At 49.0% G+C, this 18,711-nt stretch overlaps 1 protein-coding gene across 1 annotated transcript in view; it reads right to left on the bottom strand.

Moving 5' to 3' along the window:
* Positions 1-18,711, bottom strand: part of RGMA (repulsive guidance molecule BMP co-receptor a) — a 34,959-nt gene that overhangs the window by 15,227 nt on the left and 1,021 nt on the right. Inside the window, exon 2 of the mRNA XM_006265405.4 lies at positions 9,781-9,896. Within this exon, the coding sequence (XP_006265467.1) occupies positions 9,781-9,896 (116 nt within the window). The remainder of the gene's footprint in view (positions 1-9,780; positions 9,897-18,711) is intronic.

Raw genomic sequence — 18,711 nt, 5'->3', positions numbered from 1 at the left:
AATAGTTTGTGCTCATCTAAAGCCCATCTCCCAGAAGTACATATGGTCTTCATCTGAAAATGTCAAGAGAGAGACTCTGCTACTTCCTTTGGTAATTTGTGCCAGTGGTTAATCACTCCCTCATCACAAAATCTATGTCTTGTTTTTTACTTGAATTTGTATGGCTTCAGCCCCTGCCTTTGGTTCTTGTTCTGCTGTCCTCTGCTACCTTAAAGAGCCATGTCACACCTGGCACTTTCTCCTGCTGACGATTCTTATCTTCTGTACTCAAGTCACCCTTTAATCTTTTTTGCCAAACAGACTGAGGTCCTGAAGTCTATTGCTGGAAGGAATCTGCTCTGGCTCCCTGATTTTTAACTTCATCCTCTCCAATTTACAATGGAGATCAGAGCTGCACACAGTAATCTACTATTTGGTCTCACTAGTTCTGGGCACAGAGGTAAATTACTTCCCTCCTCCCCTGTTTATATGTCCAAGGATTTCATTAGCTTTTTGCCACTGCATCACCCTGGGCATTCATGTTGAGTTACTTGTGCATAATGAATCCTCACTCCTTTTCAGAATCCGTCCTCTGTTCTGCAGGTCTGGCCAGCATCCCTTGTTCATCGCTCCGTAATTCTGCATTAGGACTTCTTAAAATGCTCTTTGCAGGGGTCCAGCCAACCAGGTTGCCCTGTTATAACTTTGCTATTTACCACTCCACCAATCTTTGCACCTCCACCCATTCTGTCAGCAGTGATTTCACATGTACTACCACATCATTGACAAACGTGTTGAACACAACTGACTCTAGCTTGTCCTTGCAACCCACTCTGGCAAAATCCTCTTTGGATGTTTATTCCCCATCGACAACTACTTTTTGAGATCTGTCAGTTACTCAGCTTTTAATCCACTCAGCACGCGCTTTCTTGCTCTCACATAATGCTGGCTTTTTCATCACAATGTTGTACAGCACTAAGCCAAAAGTCTGACAAACGTCTAAGTCGGTTGCACGCACAGTTACATATATTGACCAAACGTGCAATCTCATCAGAGTGAAATCAAGTTTGCTTGGCAAGACCTATTTTTCATAAAACTCTATTGACAGTTTTAGTCCTGTTCCCAGCAATTCAATCTTTCTCTGTTGAATTCTGCATCAACTTTTCCAATATCTTTCCCATGACCGATATGAGGCTAGCTATACTATAGTAACCCAAATCATGCTAGTTCCCTTTTTTTGAATATCAGCAGTCTTCTGGGATTTTTTCAGTAGTTTAAGAGCTATTCAAAATTAACACCAGTCAGCCAAAGACCTTAGCCAACTCTTTAAGTACTCTTGGGTGTACACTACCTGGGCCTGCTAGTTTAAAAATGTTTATCATTGGAAATCACTGTTTAACATCCTTCTGAGTCACTGATAAACTTCCATCATCCCCACATGCTATAAATAAATCATCTTGCTCCTTTCCAAGTGTGTGTGTGTGTGTGTGTGTGTGTGTGTGTGTGCATGAGAGAGAGAGAATATATGTGTTGTGTGAGTCATATGCACAGTACAAGATTTCTTAGAGGGCGTAATACAAGTATTCTTACTACCTAAGACAAAGCTCCTAAACACACAATTATTTAGGCGATCTGAATAAATGCAACTATCCTTATACTTAGAAATGAGTGGTGCTGAACACCGTGCAGATCCCAGTGGCTTCAACTGGTTTTGCAGGTGCTCAGCTCTTCCGCAGACAGCTTTTCCTACCCACACAGGTGTGCACACATGCAGTGAGGAAACACAATGCTGCTCTTTGCAGCCACAAAACAGAGCCAATTCCCCAAGAATGCAAAGAGGAACCAAGCGGATGATTTCCAGAGATTCCCTGCATTAAACCTTCATCTCAGAACCAGCACGGTCATCCTGCCACACGAATCGCCGAGCCCTGCTGCCTAGATCTCAGCTTGGAAGCAGGAATGAAAAGCTGGATGTCTTTCATCAGTGCCTTTAAGGGCTGAGGGCTTAAAGGGTGGGGAGAAGAGACTTTGTGTCTGTGGGCAGAAGGAAAAGGCTGGGTCCGGGACTATGGAAACATGTAAGTAATACCGTACTTCAACCTCGACCGTAATAAATCTCGTGCTGTGTTTCTGTTGTGTGCCTGAATCATCAGAAGTTCCCTCCAGTGTGCAAGTGAGTACCTGTTTGGGGGGTTGCATCTACTCCATGTCCCAGAGTGGAGATGGGGACCAGGAGGGGGGGGAAGCACTGATGCTGTGCCCTGTGGGCCACTTCCATGGTTGGGAACCTGCGTCCTGTCACAAGGCAGAGAAATATAAGGCCGTGACTCTGTGGTGGGGAGAGGGAAAACAGAATGCTCCAGTCCCACCAGCTTGACTGATTGATGGCGTTCCTTTGAATTGAGTCCAACTATGTTTCAACAGGAGAAGGGGAAGGGAGCCAAGCCCCGAGGAAGAGCTCAGTGGCCATCTGACCCAGGCAGTGTGAAAGGATTTGTGCATCATGGCAGCATTCGGTTTCTTCCAGCGACCTCCTTTGAACTGTTAATCAAGCACAATCTTGCAGAATAATAGCCTGATTATTATTGCCTTGTTTGCATAACAAAGAGGCCCAATAAAACTGATGTGACTGTGCTCAGAGGGGGTGTGAAAGATCAGCCCTGAGAAAGGAGCTGCAGGAATGCAGCAAACTGCTCCAAAGCCTCAACCCAGGAAGAAAGACAATGCAATTTGCCATCAAGAAAAGCCCAATAGACCAATAAATTACCCATGTGCAAAGGGATTAGATCAGGTTTCAGTTGCACTGAACTGGGGCGGGGGAGAGGGGACTAAAGGGGGGAAATAAACCCTATGGTCTTAAAGTGGCCGTGCTCCTTTTAGGGGGGAGCGGGTAGCATTTTGGACGGGGACACTTTGGGTTGTTATGAGCTGGATCATGCACAGTATCACCTGGGTGTAAATTGGGAGGAATGCATTGAGTTCAAGGTGAAAGGCCCTTGGATGGGAGTTATTCCCAGTTTACGCCTATGAAACAGCAGAATTTAATCCGTGTCACCTCCTTTGTTTAATCCACCCACGGCCCTGCCCAGGAATGAGCTGCAGCAGATGGGGAAGGCTTTTTTTCAAGGTGTTTCCTTAAGTCAAAAGAAAACAAAAGGGAGATGGAGCAAAACCACTTGAGTGGTCTTTCCTAGTTCCACCGTGCATCACACAGCCAGTCCCTGGGCTGACCTCAGGGGGGTCCTTTTGTCCCCAGTACAGAGCTCAGTCACCCCCTACGTCTCGTCTCCTCCTCTCGCAGCACAAAAATCCCCAAGCCAGCAGATCAACCCGGAGAGATGCTGCTAAAATAGCCCTTGATTGTTCTTGTCACTTAGTCAGCTTTTTTTGCGCAGAGAATCAGCTTTCCATGAACCCAGAATGCCTTGCAAGGAAGCAAATGCTTCTCCTCTTCTTTGCCAACCTCCCTTCCCACAGGGTCCTAGCAAGTATTTCTTCGGCAGCCAAGGGAAGCGCTCACCTCAGCCCCTTCCCTGCCAAAGGGAAGCGCCGGCTGTAGCGGAGGGAGCCATCAATCAAAGGCCTGCAGCTTTCAACTGGGCCCCTGGACTGTCCCTCCCCACCCCGTGCGAGATGCTGCTCCAGGAATTACAGACCGCGCTTGAAAAGGTGAACTTCAAAGCTCACAGCGAGATCGTTAAGCAGGCTGAAAAAGGGCCGAGGCATTTCCATCTGAAATTGCAGGGACGCGGCTCAGCCCCTCCTCCACGCTCAGCCTTCTTCAGACTCGAGTTCAGGGTTCAGCGCTCCTCTTGGCACAGCTGCCAGCGCAGCTTGCAACTAGACGGAGGCAGCCCGATCCTGCGGCTACAGGGCCGAGCTGGTGTTCGGGAGGCCCTTCCGCTCGCTCCCTGTGGGACTGCGGGCGAGTCTAGGGGCCTCAGTCTCCACATCTGTAAGAGCTTCTGAGGAGCCTGCTCCCCTTTGTAATGCACACCTAGGCCAATGGCTGGCAATCAGCGGCCAGGGATGCAAAATCCTGAGCCCACGTCTTAGCAGGGGTGGGATGAGTCGGGGTCTTCTCATAAGCCGAGGACTTCAAGTGCTTTTATAAGGGTGCAGAACAGGCCCAATTTATGCCTGAGGCCTGGAGTGCTCCCGACTCGTCACCCCGTGCTATGACCGCAAGGCTCAGCATCCTCCACACCAGCCTAGCGGGCCTTTGGGCTAGGTTTTGACAGCGGCCTGTGAACTGAGGCATGTTCTGCAGCCTCCGTTGCCTTTGCTTGTCATCTCTTACATGGGATTTCAGGGTTGCTGATAGTGGGCGTCTCTCCATCCCCAAGCCTAGGGAACCGCTGGGATGGGCTCAGAGCAAAGCCACCTGTTTCACATGGGCAGCATTTTGCCCAGGGCTCCCTCCGGTTGCATTTAGGGCACGGACAAGCAGGGCGCTCGGCCTTCCAACACTTTGTGCGAGGACGGGGACAAGACCGTGCCGTGAAGGGTGGTAAGGGAAAGCACTTCAGGCCTACACGCGTGCGCTTTCTCTAGGAAGAATCAGCGCAACTGCGTTCTTGTGCGATGTCAGCCCTTCCAAGCCTGAGCTAAACGAGACACAAAACGACGAGACAGAGAAGAGCCTGGAGCACATAAATCCGAACGAGGCAAATACAGACAATTAAAAGCCTGCCAAGAATTGCAACGTCCCAGTCGGAGGCGCTGATTTCTGCACAGGGTGTGGATCGCCAGCTGCCTGCCTTTCACAGATGTCTGCCAGAGCCCCGCACCACCTATGGAAAAGGCACACAAGTGCACCCACACCCCCACAGCTCCCCAAACAGTCTCGTCTCCATTTGTCCTGGAGACTGAGCCGGGTGGGAACAGCTCTGTTCCCAGACACCTGCCTCCCTCCTGTACCCAACTCCTACCGCTGCTGCACCCAGCCTGATGCAAGCCTAATTTGCCCTGACTAGAGGTGCAATGGAAGTCACAGGCAAAAACCAGACATCCTTCCAAAACTAGTGGCTTATAGACATTCACTGGCTTATTTCTTAATTTTCAGATGTGTAGCTTGATGCAGTCTCAAGTCGCAAAGTCTAAATGTAATAGAGTCAGTGAGATTTTAAATGGAAAATACCAAATCAAGGCTTCCCGTGACTCTGTAATACTCCCTCCCCTCCATACCCTCATCTCGCCCCAGCAAAGGGAGATGGGCTTTGTGCTCTGCCCCTATGCCCTGTCATATCGTTGTGGACAGTGCGGGGGACCACTATCATGGACACCCTGCCACACGCCCCAGGAATTGAATCCAGGGTGCATCACACGATTTCCACCGCTCCGGCAAGAGCTGGGTTTCTCAGGAGCTGAGCCACCAAGCTCTCTACGGCCTCAAAGACTGAAGGGAAAAGCTTAGGAAACCAAGCTACGCTTCAGACTCCCACCGACCGCCTCCTGGGCAGGTTGTTCTGCAAAACAGTCAGGACACAAGTGAAGCGCATTGTCTGCCTTGATCCCATAGAGGAATTAGGGCCCATGAATTAAAAACTCCCACTGATTCCCATGGGATCAAGTCAGGGCCTTTAGCTCCTCTCTCAGCCCAAGGGACCATCTGCCACGAGGAACGAGCTAGAAGAGAGGGTCCAACATTTTTCCGCCCAACTGCAGCTCCACACAGCCATGCCCAGGACGCGAGACAGAGCGGCTCAGTCTGCGCTTCGCGGGCTGCCTGCGCATAGGGAGCCAGCTTGTTCTTTTGCCGTAAGAGGCGTATGACTTCATCGTGGGGATGGCATCTGGTTTGGCAATTGGACATAATTCAATTTTCCCCCTCACTACAGAAATGTCAGCTGGTGGAGCCATGATCCTGCGAGCAAAGCTGCACCTCTCCAGTGCAAAGAAATCCTCAGGCTCCAGCTGAAACCCCCACTGCAGCTCATGCCAAAAATGTCATTGCTATGGGGTTCCTGCTCTTAATTATGAGAGCGGCCAACTGCAGGTCTCGATGCCTTTAAAGAAAATGTTTATGTGGGAATTTAGTCCTCAATTAGAAAAAGGACTCGTAGCACTGTGTGATGCTAGAGCAGGGCTTTGCCAATGCAACTCCTCCTCTACTGGCAATGCTCCCCACCCCAAACCTTGCCCTCTCTGCCAGCACGCATCGCTCCTGATATGCGGTGCTGCCTGTTCTTCCAGTCCTCTTGGTCCTTGCACCTCCATCTCCGGTTTCTCTTTCAATATTTGGCTCCCCACCTGCTCTGCTAATACCCTTCAGCCCTGGCTTGAAGGACCTTCTGTTAGTCCAGGGTTGACCCTTGCCCCAGCTCTGTCAAACAGCAAAGCCAGGTAGATTAGTCACCCTGCCTTCAAACAGCTAAGCAACATAACGCCAATCTTATGGCATCCTCTGCTCTTCTGATACTTGACACCCGCTCGGCTTTGCCAAAGCACCTCGGTCCTGATCTCCGCTCTGCACTGAGCCTGTTCGGACCCGCAGCAACACCCCGACTCTCCCAGCGTGGAGCCTCAGCCGAGGAGAATGCCAAAAGCACGCTACCAACCCAAGGAGAGCTTTGTTTCAAGCAGTGTGTCTATTAGGGGCTCAGTTGTGAGACCCCAAACTCATCGTCGCTGTGGCTTGCCCCCCTTCGGAGGCAGCAGGTTGGTGCAGAAACCAAGCAAGCCCCCAGGTTAGGAAGTTTTATGGCTGCACCGCTCTGTGATCACTTTTATGTGCACGCCTGACTCCCTGCAGCTGTTGAGGCCACAGAGAAGAAGAAACCTCAGCTGCTGATATTATAAACCCAACTTTCCCAGTAACAGCTCCCAGCTCCTATTTGCCAGGGGCTGGGAATCAAAGAGAGGCAATTTCTGTGGGGGAAAAAAAAAGCAGCAATCCACATCACATGCATTAAAAACAAGGCACCTCCTTTGAGCTCCCCTTCCCCTGAGATGGGCAAGCACACACAACTCCCCGCTCTAACTAACCGACCAGCTTCAGCAGGAGAAGAAATCCGCAAAGACAAAATATTTCCAGGATTGCATTTGAATCCCTTCCTTCTTCTCTCCCCTAGCAGCCCCTCTCCACCGCCACCGCTTTGCCCTGTCTCCCCACGACCCAGAACGCTCCACGGGCTGTCACTTTAAGAGTGGAGAAGGTGTTGTTTTAACAACCTCTAAGCCCCCCTTCTCAGTTTCAGCTTAGTGCTGAGATCACATCCCTTGCTGCAGCTAAGAGACAAAAGCCATTTATCAACCTATCTGATAAACCTGGATCCTTATCTGGAATCAGCCTCATTGCCTGGATGGATTGGAGGCATAAATGCCCACTCCTTGGAGAAAGGGGGTCAAGAGTCTCAAAGAGGAACTGGATCTTCTCCCATCTAGATGCAGAAGTGGACTTTGGGAGCAGGGGACAACCCCTGAAGTCTCAGGCACAACTCCCAAGGACAGGCTTTCCAAGGAGCACAGCTCCACTGAGCCCCTGAAGTAGGCGGGTGGACTTTCAGGAGAGCTGAGCTCAGTAGGTGCTGAGGATCACGGCCGGGAACAGCTGGACACTGAATCCTCTTAGGAATCTGACCCCGCTGTGTGACCCTTGGAAAATCTGGCCCCTGGTCTCCTCCACAGAAGGTCTGCTTAGTGCAAATGCCTGGATTTGGTCCCTCTTCCCCAAGCGCCCTTTCAGCTTTCTCCAGTGCATTCAGCAAGGTTACTTACCCCCGAGCTGGGCAGGGGGAGCCGAGAGGAGAAGCAAAGGTCCGGGCCCTCACCCGTGCAAACCAAAAGTCACCCCCGTGCAGCCGTCAAGTGTCAAAGCAGCAGGACAGCAGAGCTGCACCAGGGCTGAAGTCTTATAAAAAGGGAAAAATAAATACAGGGCCGAGGAGTCGGACCTGGCGGGGCACTAGGCTCGCACACAGAGCACTCTGTTGGGCTGGGCTCTACTATAACTCTCAGGAGCAGTTTTAAGACTGCAGCAGGGTTATGCCACCTCTTTACAACGTGCTGCTGAGATGCTTACAGGAGGCAGAAGCAGGGGGAGACACCCAGGTGCAGAGGCCCCCTTACCTCCCCCCCCCCTTCCTGGACCCCTATTAAAATGCAGAGCAAGGTACAGGAACAGGGAGCGTTCTCCACCCTGGTGCCCAAGACCCCCTGCACGCTGCCCACAATTTCCCTGGATCGCCCTGTTTTGCTAGTTCCTTGCAACGGATATAACAGCGGGGGGGGGGGGGAGAGAATAAGAAAAGAAAAAAAAAAGCCCTTGGTACAAACAAGCAAACCAAGCAGGCTCCTTCTTGCACACCAAACTCAGCCCCAACGCTGGGCGAAGATGTCAGGCAACAGGCATCAGCTCTGATCAAAAGCTCCCAGCAATGCAGATCTCTGCCTGCCCGTTTGCACAGGGCAAAGAAAGCCCCAAACCAGCGCCGGTGCCAACGTTTCGCTCAAAAGGTTTATTTTCCTGCGTTGAGGCTTAAGGGAGGTGGTAGTGGCGGCGGGGAGGACGGGGGTAATGCATTATATATTTATTTATTGCATGTGGGAGTCTTTCCATAGCCCTGGGCTGCCCATGTATTTGTAACCTGCGATCAACAAGGGAAGAGTTTTATAGAAAGTAATCCCCCCCACCTCCAAATAAAGCAAACTGGCAGATTTAACCTAAGGGTTTCTCTCTCTCTTGCTCCATTTCCACCACCCCCCCATCTAAAAAAAAAAAAAAAAAAAAAAGAGGTAAAGAAACTGGAGAGTTTTGGAAGGAACAAGCCCGCCTCTGTGGAGCTGCTTCCCCCTCCCCCAACAAAAACAAGCACTCAGGGCTCGAAGGAATTTGCAGGCAGAGATCAGCCAAAAAACATTGTGAAAAACTATGGGGGATTCATTGGAACCAGATGGCATTTTCAGCTGTACTTCTGCAGCTCTCTCCTGTTTTCTGACACAAGCCAAACAAACTGGGAGAAGGTGCAGGGGAGGGGGTGGCCCTGAACTGTTATCAAACAGAAAGATTAGGAAGAGCTGCAAGTGGCTGTGGGCATGAGCCGGGCGAGGGACTGCGGGGGGGGAGGCTTGGCAAGGGAGATCAGACGCTGGCCCTGCCATTTGGTTGCAATCTCACCATTTGCTTTGCACGGGCAGACGGGAGCCACCGCTTCCCACCCAAGAACCTGAAGTTTTCTACCTGGACAATGGCAGGAGGGAGGAGACAGGCAGGGCTACAAGCCCACGGCAAGGACAAGCCAAAGCGACTTGGGAAAGGAGGCAGCGTGTTTGGAGCTGGCCCCTTCCACCCTGAGCCGACTGGGCCCAGCTGGATTCACTGGTGTGTGACTCCCCGTTTAAACGGGTGCCACCCCACGTACCGTGGGCACACAGCGGAGAAGGGGAGCAGGCATGCGGTACTTGAACCCCCTCCCTATAAGACCGCTGCACGAGCCGGTGCCTGAAGCCAGGCCAAGAGGTGTGCCCTCCAGCACAGAGCCAAGGGGACGTGCCAGGCACCAGACCCCACTGCACCCGGTGCATCCCGCTGATGGGCAGCCTCTGGCACCTGGCACATGTCAAGGGTCCTAGTCTCCCTTCTGCAGAGGCCTGCCTGGAGCAGTGCACCCGCTGGGCTCGCTCCTCCTCACCCCCCTGCTCGAGGGAGCCCGTGGGGGCCACCCTGGCAGACAAAGAATAGGAGAAACGCTGCCACATTAAACCATGTGCCAAACTGCTGGAGAGAGAGCCAGGCCCGCGGCCGGGGGGGCTCCGGCTGCACGGCGAGGGAAGTCTCGACGCCGAGGGGCTGCTCCTTACCTGAAGGGAAGATGCAGAGAAAGACAGGGAGGATGTGGAAGAATCCCAGGGCTGTGGCTCCTGCCCCTCTCCCCATACCCATCCATCCAGCTCCAGGTTTAACCACTAGCCTCTCCCTGGAAGAAGAGTTTAAAAAAAAAAAAGAGAGAGAGAGAGAAAGAGAAAGAGAAAGGGAAAAAACAAATCAATGGAGAGGAAAGGAGGAGAACTGAAAAGAAGCACGCGGTCAGGCCAGGCCAGGCAAGCTCCTCGCCTCTGTGCTGCTGAAGGGTTGCACAGACTTCTTTCCCCCCTTCTTCTCCTCTCCTCTCCCCTTGACAAAACAGCCCAAACCATCAATCATCCCAGTCCCTTCCAATGCCTACAGAGCTCGTCCTTTCTCTCCGGCTCCTCCAGTCAGGAGCTAGGGGCACCGCCTCCCGGGCTGGGCAGGCTCCTGTTACAGCCATGGACGCAAAGGGGTGGGAGAAGACGAGGGGCGGAGGAATTAATTCATTCCATGCCCTGTAGTAATGGGAGAGAGGGGAAGGGGCCAGCCTTGCTACAGGCCTAACCGCAGAAACCCCCAAGCCCCCAAACGCCCCTTTGCAAAGGGAAATACACCCAGATCCCGGCCAGGCTGGAGCGTCTCTCTCTGGCTGGGGATCACCGTTTCCTTCTGCTGTTACAGCAGGATTGCCTGTAAAAATGACACCGCGGGGTCCCATATCTCTCCCCCAGCTGCTTCCCGAGCAAATTTCGGCTCAGTTTACAAGCCCAGAGATGATTTTTCTAGCTGCCAGCAAGTGCCTGGGATGTGAAAAGCCAGCTGGGTCCCCTTGGCCTGCTGCAGAATGAGACAGTAATGCTGAGCTCTGGGCACTCGCAGCTTACCAAAGGCTGTGTAAAGGTTGATATGGGAAAGGAAAAGGGCCATCACTTCTGTTTTCCAGAGGGAGAAACTGAGGCACAGAGTGCAGAAGTTCTTTACCTTGCTGAGTTCATGGCACAGATCCAGGAGACAGGAGCACCTGGCTCCCAGCCCTGTGCTCAGTCCCCCCCAGGGCCACCCTGCCACGTCTGATATCTGGCAATGTGTATAATAATCCAGCCTGCTCCCCCACAGCTTTGCCGAGAGGTCTGAATGAAGCTGGCCTGACTCCGAAATGCACAGGTAGCAGGTCTGACAGATACTCTCCATTCGTTTGGCAGGCCCTAGAGATGGAAATGACCTATGGTATTAGTCATGTCATAGTGATGTTGGTCTGCTAGTCCAGCTCCCAGCCAGGGGAGGACTGATCCGTCTTGCACCTTTTCTATCCTACTCTCAAGAATGATGTTAAATAGCCAGGCAAAGGCTCTGCCAGACGTTTGATGGGATAATTATACCCGAACCCTCCTTGTCCAGAGTTGGTCTTGATTTCATCTTGTCCCTGCTTATATGGGAAAGCTGTACCGGTTTCACGTGTGTGCAGGAACGGTGCTTCCCACATTTCTGCTGGGCATTCGTATTTTAGTGGAAGACTTGCCTTCTTGCTTCAGTTTATGTTGCTTGCAACTGGGGTAGCTAAACGAAAGCATGTCGCACTAGTACCAGAAAAAAGTGTTCACGTGGGACTTCTGCCTGCGTAGCTATTTAAATTCACTCCTTAGCCTATATCAAAAAACCCCTTGAAGGAGCATTAAGTTGCAGTGAAACTGGACCCCAGTACTTTGGAACGCGTCCCCACGCAGGTTTCATGGCTTTAACTCATTTAACTTCCCCCGTTCTAGTGAATTCACGTGCATTTTCGTGCAAATAAGCCCTAGAGTTTCATCTCTCGCAGAACTTGTACTCAAGGAAAGGTGCTGCTTTACCTAGTCTCTCTCCTGACCGCAGGTGCCCTTTAACAAAGGAACTATTGTCATTCAAATTTTTCCTTCTACAGCTCAGAAAAAAACTCGCCAGGCTCCACAACTCCACTACTTTTCCTGTTTGTTCTTCATGGAAATCCCTCCCCCACCCTCCCATAACCTTGAGTATAGTTTGCTGAGATTAAGTTCCTTTAAGGTTTCCAGCAAGTCCCTGTGATCACCCCTGTAACAAAAATCCTGCCTGGGGTAAAGTGTGGCAGATGAAGCAGGAGCAAAGATTTGGAGATGTTGATTGGGCTAATGGCCCTGTCTGGCTGCGGTGTGAAATGGTAGGGGTTGACAATCCACAAAGGCAGCTTGAGTGAAAACCCTGAGTTTTTTTGTCCAGGGTGCGACAGAGTGACAAGGCTCGAGGTGTTTATACCTGGAATCAGTTTGTGGTTGCAGACTAGGAGCCTTCTTGCCTCCAGGGCCGTAGCGGGCTGGAGCCTGAACCTGATCTGACCATGTAGCCTAATGTTATGGCACTGGCAAGAGTCTTATGCGTAGGCAGCCGGCAGCACTAGCTTGAGTGGGTTAAAAAACAGAGGTCTCAATACTTCTTCCATCCCAGGCAATACAAGCTGTGCTCTAATTTAATGGGGTACAATCTTAATTAGACTAACATGGCTTCTGATGGGTTGCAGGCTGCTGAATTGTACCAGGATCTAAAATCTCATTGCTTTTTTTGTACAATCTACAAAACTGCTGAACTGTCAACTTTTACAATTCTGTTGCCACATGGGTGTACAGGAAACCGGGCTGATTGTATGACTCTCACGTATTGCTGCTGTGTGGGAAACTGAGGCCGTGCAAGGATAGACTGGGATCTGGTAAAACAATGTTATGTTTTTGAAATAAGACCCTTGTGAAGCTCCTGCCTTTGGTTTTAGTGAGAACTGTGCTGCCAAAAGGCAAGGGCTTGATGCAGCTGGCTCCACTTCTTAAAGTTTCGCTCCTCCCTTTTTTTTTTGGTTCATCTGTATGAAGCAGGCTGCAAATGAAATGCTGATTTGGGGACAACTGGTGAAAACAAGATGGCTCCAAACCAAAACTCCAAAAAGACCTAATATGTGGGTATTTTTGATATCTCATATGGGATCCCGTTCTGCATCTGGCAAATGACCGTTACCTTTCTAGTGGGTTGACCCAAAGCCTGGGATTTTAAATGACCCCAAACAGGGGGCTTGAAATCCGGATCTGAACTTTGCCTAAGGGAGATTTTAGATGTGGAATGAAGTGGGAGGAGATGTTGACTGCATTTTCCCTTATATCTTTTCTCCTGAAATCTGAACACTGCAGTCAACAAAGATCTTGCATTCGCACAGCACTTTCCCCCAGGCAGGATCCTAGAGCTCTCTACCAGCACTATGCACCCACCTCTGAAATGCAGCCACCTCTGGGGTGCAATATAGCAATGCTGCACAACAGCTTGGCTCAGGGAGCAAAGAATCCCCCTTGATCCAACTGAGGCCAATAGGAAAATATAGACTGGCAGGGTATAATGACCTGAATTTGCATCAGACCAGGGGTTCCCAAACCACTTCTCTCTGATGAAAGGGACACTGGGATATAAATGAGCACTGGCTGGCAGGTATCTGGTGCAGGCATCTCATGAAACACAGGATGATTCATGAAGTCTCCCCATAGTGAGACTTTGGACACATGTAGCCACAGCAGAGCATGGTATGGACTGGTATGGCTAGATTTGTCCCTGGGGTAGTGCCGCTGGTTTGTGCTGAGCTCCCCCTCTCCCCGCAGTAGGAGTTTGCTGCGTACCTGAGCCATCTGGTTAGTAAACAGGGATTGGGACCTCCTACAGTATGATGGACAAGGTCAAACCTGTCTTTCCATTACCCCTGAATTCAATAAGAGCAGCACCAAGCCTAACGGGATCCCATAGCTGTTGTTTGTCATCTCCTGAAAATGTTCTGTCCTTTTTATATAGAGACCCTCTCTTTAATTATGTGTGATACATATATATATATACTATGCAGGGGTGTAGGTTGTAGCCGTGTTGGTCTAAGGACATAGGCAGACAAGGTTCCTTGGGTGAATCTGATATCTTTTACTAGATCAACCCAAATAGTTGGAGAATAGTTATTAAGCAAGCTTTTGGGTTCAAAAACCCTTCGTCAGGCTAAGGGAGTTTCAGCAGTTGGTGTGTGCTCTTCCTGGATGGAATATATATACTATAGCACCCGCTCACACATATCACACACACACAGATTATGAAGGTGCAGTGGTTGTCAGTATAATGTTAGTTAATGTATGCTGCTTCCCAGGGCATTCGTATTGGCAGTAAAAGCTATAAAATACCATAATCCCCAAAATAAATGACACCAGGGACCAGCTGCATGGCTTTTTGTTTGGTATCTAGATACCAAACAACCCCCTGTTCTAAGATACGTGATGCAAGGCCATGGACTTCAATGGGGCTGAATGAATGTAAACCTAATTTGAACCATAAGGTTTACAGGGGATAATTCCCCCTACAGCCTTCCTAATGAATTTATTCAGTACCTATAATTATACTGCTAAAATAGTAAATATGGGTAATTTTGAAGACTCTTTGCTGCCTGTAGCTAGTAGTTAGAGCAGAGGACTAAGTCAGGTCACCTGGGTTCTCTGCCTAACTCTCCCACAAACTTGCTGTGTGGCCTATATTCACTAGTCTGTCTAACCTACACGACTCTTATTTATCAGTCACTTTAGCTAACAAGCCCCTTAAGAAACGTGCATCACCTTTCTGTGACAATGCTCACCTACCTTGCAGGGGTTAGGGAACTTAATCATCAATGTTAGCAAAGTGCAGAAAGTTTACAAAGACACAGTTCTCCTCCCATCTAAGTCAATGACAAAACTCTTATAGTGAACACTGGGTGTGTCTACATATGCATTAATGTGCTTTTCCTAATGTGGATTAAATTTAGTACCTCCAATGTGAGGTACTAAATACATGCGCATTAGGCTGCCTTATACTGAAAGCACACGTTGTTTATGTGGTGCTTAATGCTCAGGAGTTTATTTTACTCTGCATTAATGTAACTGCATGGTATTTTGTGTGATGCTTTAGTGTGCAGTAAAATAGGCTACTGTGCCTTAAAGCGCACGTGTAGATGTGCCCACTGTTTACTATGCCAGGTGAAGAATCAGGCCCCAAAAGAGCTGGTTTGCTGTCATTTCTTCTAAGGATGAATGGCTTCATTTTAGTTTATGAAATGTCATTTAACACATTGGACTGCAGAGGCCTATAGTTTATACTCCTCTATCGTGAATTATCTACATCACACATGCCTGGACATTTATGCAGCTCCTGATGAGAGATTACTGCTATTGCAGTGTTTCCATATGATTAAAACAAACCCCACATGTTTAGCTATCAAAGACAGGCACATTAAGATGAAAGATGGTGTGTATGTGCACATGCCTCTTGACAACCTCCAGTGCTGAGAATTTGGATGAATGAACATATTTTTGTGGTGAATGTGAATACAATGAATATGGGGAAGTAGTAAAATAAATAATAGAAGTAGATGTACAAAAAAGGGCAGTTTCTGCCCCAAAGAGCTTAAGTTTAAAACTAGACAAGGTATTCAAATTAGAACTGGCTGGAAGGGTAGATGTCAAAATGAAAGACCCTCTCCAAACATGCCAAAAATCTAGATCAGCAACAATCAATCAGGCTGTCTAGGCCACCCTGGGGTGCCACGAGATCCCTTGAAGGGTGCCTCCAGGTAAGAGGAGGTAAGTAGATTACCTAAGTAGATTTAGTACCTTAGGCTTTCCCTGCCTCAATGATCCCCCACTCCTACTGCCCAGCCCCTCTCCTCTGTAAGGAGGTGAGCACAGTAATACACAAATTCATTTTTGAATGGGGTGCCACTCAATTCACAAAAGGAGGATGGTTCGAGTCTAATGAAGGGTTCCTTGAATCCATAAAGGTTGAGAACCATTAGATGGGCCCTTCCTGAGCGCATTCGGGGACCCGACCATGCCCAAAAGACAGGGACTGTCTGCAGCGCAAAAGCTGGAGGAGACAACACACACTTCTGGCCCAGACGTGTTACTCCAATGGCTATTCTGCAGAAACTATCATTGGCACACAGTGAGCAGATGCTGCTGGAATACACACCATTAATTACTACAGTGGGTCACTGAGGCATGATTAGATGTCTTCAAATGGGCTGGTGTGTTTTATTCATGCCCTGGACAGAGTGGTTGTCCTTTCCTGAACTGCGCTGCCATAGGAGTATGGGTATGAAACATGCATCAACAACATGTGCTGGGATTTGATTTAAATAACAGAGCCCAGATCATTTGCAAAAGAAAAGGAAGGGGAATGTATTGAGTCTTTGGGGTGAAACAGAATGGATTTCCATCTGGGGAAGACTGACAAGTGATGTCAAAAGGTACATGCAAATAAAACCGCAGGCTTGTTCCCAGGAAGAAGCATTTAAAACAACAGAACCAACCCTCCTTCCCCCCTTTATCCCCCTGCAGTCATGAGCAAAGCCTCGAGAGTTTTCAATAGAGTGATTAGGTGAATGCCACGGTACTTTTTAAAATGAGAGCTTTTATGGGACATCTAATTACTCATTGTGCTACTTTCCCTCAAAAATGGGGCTATAGAGTCACTCTCATTAAGTCTGCATTTAGCCCTTAGAAGTTAGATGCTGGTATTGTCTATGTGTCGGGAACTCTTGAGACTGCTGGATAAGTGTCTCAAAATGCTAACCCTACTAACCTTTTTTTTTTCCCTGTACTACAAAGTCTGAGCAAAGCAGCTAATAGGAAATGTATTCTATTGCAGGTTTCATTAGTGCATTGCGCAGAGTTGTTACAGTATCTTAATGGAGCAGGTCAGAGGAGATGGTATCTGAAAAAGGCTTTGCAGGCAGGCTGACTTGTGCTTGGCAAAGTGTGGAGAGGGTCTTTCATTGCAACAGCAGCTTTTTTTGGAGCTTAAGAAATCTCTGGGTGCAACTGCTTACATGAAGCCTGGGCTCATCAGTGTCGCAGTTTAAAGGAGTGCTGTCACTTTTGGACCAAAATTTAGTTCTGAAGCTGCCGTCACCACCAGTAGTAATGTGATAATAATTAGCTGCTACTGAGATTTTTTTTGAATGTATATCTTTGAAAGTATATTATTAGTAGTAATACTAGTGTTATTAGTATTGTTATTATTGCACCTTTCACTCAGAAATCTCAAATCCCTTTGCAAACACTAATTGCTTAAGCTTTTCCATCCCCTATGAGGAGGGCAAAGCTATTTTGGGGCATCTGTTGGAAATGCCTGCCTCCAACATGTAGCCCTAATACTATAGGGTGTCATTTCCGAAGGCAAGCAGGCCAGACAAGGATGGGGCGTATGAGAAATAGAGCTCGTGCCACCTTGTTTGACAGGTGACAGTGCAATCCCCCCTCCCCTGACTTGGCTTGGCTCACACACATCCATAATATAACCTTTCCTTGCTCTCCAGTGGGGAGAGGGCTGGCTGGAAATCTTCTTTTATACATTTAGCTCTCTACAGGGAGCCTAGTATTCACCCCCTATCTCCTATTTGGAGTAAGTACCCCCTTCCTATGGCATTTACTTCACATTGGCTTATAATAAGCAGCTGTTCCCATGAGCTGGTTTCACGCCCCTGTTGGTGAAGTGGGTGCTGCTCAGTAGAAAAATCTGCATAACTTCTAACTGCCAAAAAATAAATAGCACAGAGATCAAAAGGGATTGAATATCTATCAGAAGAGACAGAAATCAATGCACAGAGCAGGACAGTAATGCTGCCTCTTCTTTCCCTGCTGCTTTTAAAATCTACTTTTGTCTTGAGAAATGGCAGGAGTTCCCACAAATGTATTTTGTCCAATCCTCCCCTCCCCAACCAAATAAGTTATCTAAGGACATCACCTAGATCTCATCCATAAAAGGTACTGGAGCTTTCTACGCAATATTTGGGTATGAAACACCAAGGGCCAGATTCTAGTCCACCAATTAGGTGTGTCAATGGATTTGGGCACCTAAGTGTGACTCTAGTTCACCCTGCTCAAGTCTCTGAAAACCAGTTAATGCAAAAGCCGGTGGGTCCTCCTTCCCCTCCCTGCTTTTTTTGTGACTCAGTCTTAAGGGCAGGATAATGGTGTGTTACAAAAGTAGATGCATTAATGGATTTTCAGGGACTTGAACAGGGTGGAATGGAATTGCACTTATGTGCCTAAATCCACTTAAATGCCCAATCGGTGGAATAGACTCTGGCCCCCAAGTGCTCTGAGAGCTGGATCTTCAATATATTATGGATGAAGAAAGGGGGAGGAGGTTGAGAAGCAGGCAGAAAATGCATTTTAAGTTGCTTTCTGTCACACAGCCATCCTCACTCAGATCCTCTGGTGCTGACATTTGATGATGGGGGCAGGCATGTGACTCATCCCACCACTTCTGCTCTCTGTGCTGACATGCTAATGCCAGGCTAGGGCAAGTATCAGTAGACCTTTTTAAAAATCTGCCTACCTCTTGGCCAGAGTAATGGCCAAAAAATGAGACACGTACAAATCTCAGTGTCTCTCTCCCTGCAGATTTTCCACATCAGTTCCACTCCTCCCAGGGGAGGATGCTGTCCATCTGAAAAGCTTTCAGAGGGGCACATGTGCTCTCCCCTTGGACGAGACACACCGCTCCAGGGCCCTTAACACCCGGTAGGTGGCACTGCTCTCCCTACACCGCCTGCAAAACTATCCAGTTTCTAAAATAAATGCAACCCAAGGCCGCCTGAAACCACATGACATAACAGCAGCTTGCAAGCTCCCATTAAAATCTCAATTTGGGGAAATTGATTCTACCTCTGAGCGACTGGGAGGCAATTACTCCAACAGGCAGCAATCAAGAATCACATCAAAACACCAGCAAACTTCCAGCTCCTGCCGGGGACCTGGCACCACCGCAACCCAAAAGGCACCTGTCTTGCAAATGCAGGGTGGCTTCCTTAGAGATGTCGGGTTCGGACTGAGAGCCATCCTGGATGAGGCTGCTTTGCCAGCCCACTGAGTGCTTTCTCTAAATGC

This window comes from Alligator mississippiensis, chromosome 11 (assembly GCF_030867095.1).
Source record: "Alligator mississippiensis isolate rAllMis1 chromosome 11, rAllMis1, whole genome shotgun sequence".
NCBI classification, from domain to species: Eukaryota; Metazoa; Chordata; order Crocodylia; family Alligatoridae; genus Alligator; species Alligator mississippiensis.
Note: the sequence above shows the minus strand (reverse complement) of the source record. Positions and strands in the feature narration are given on the sequence as shown.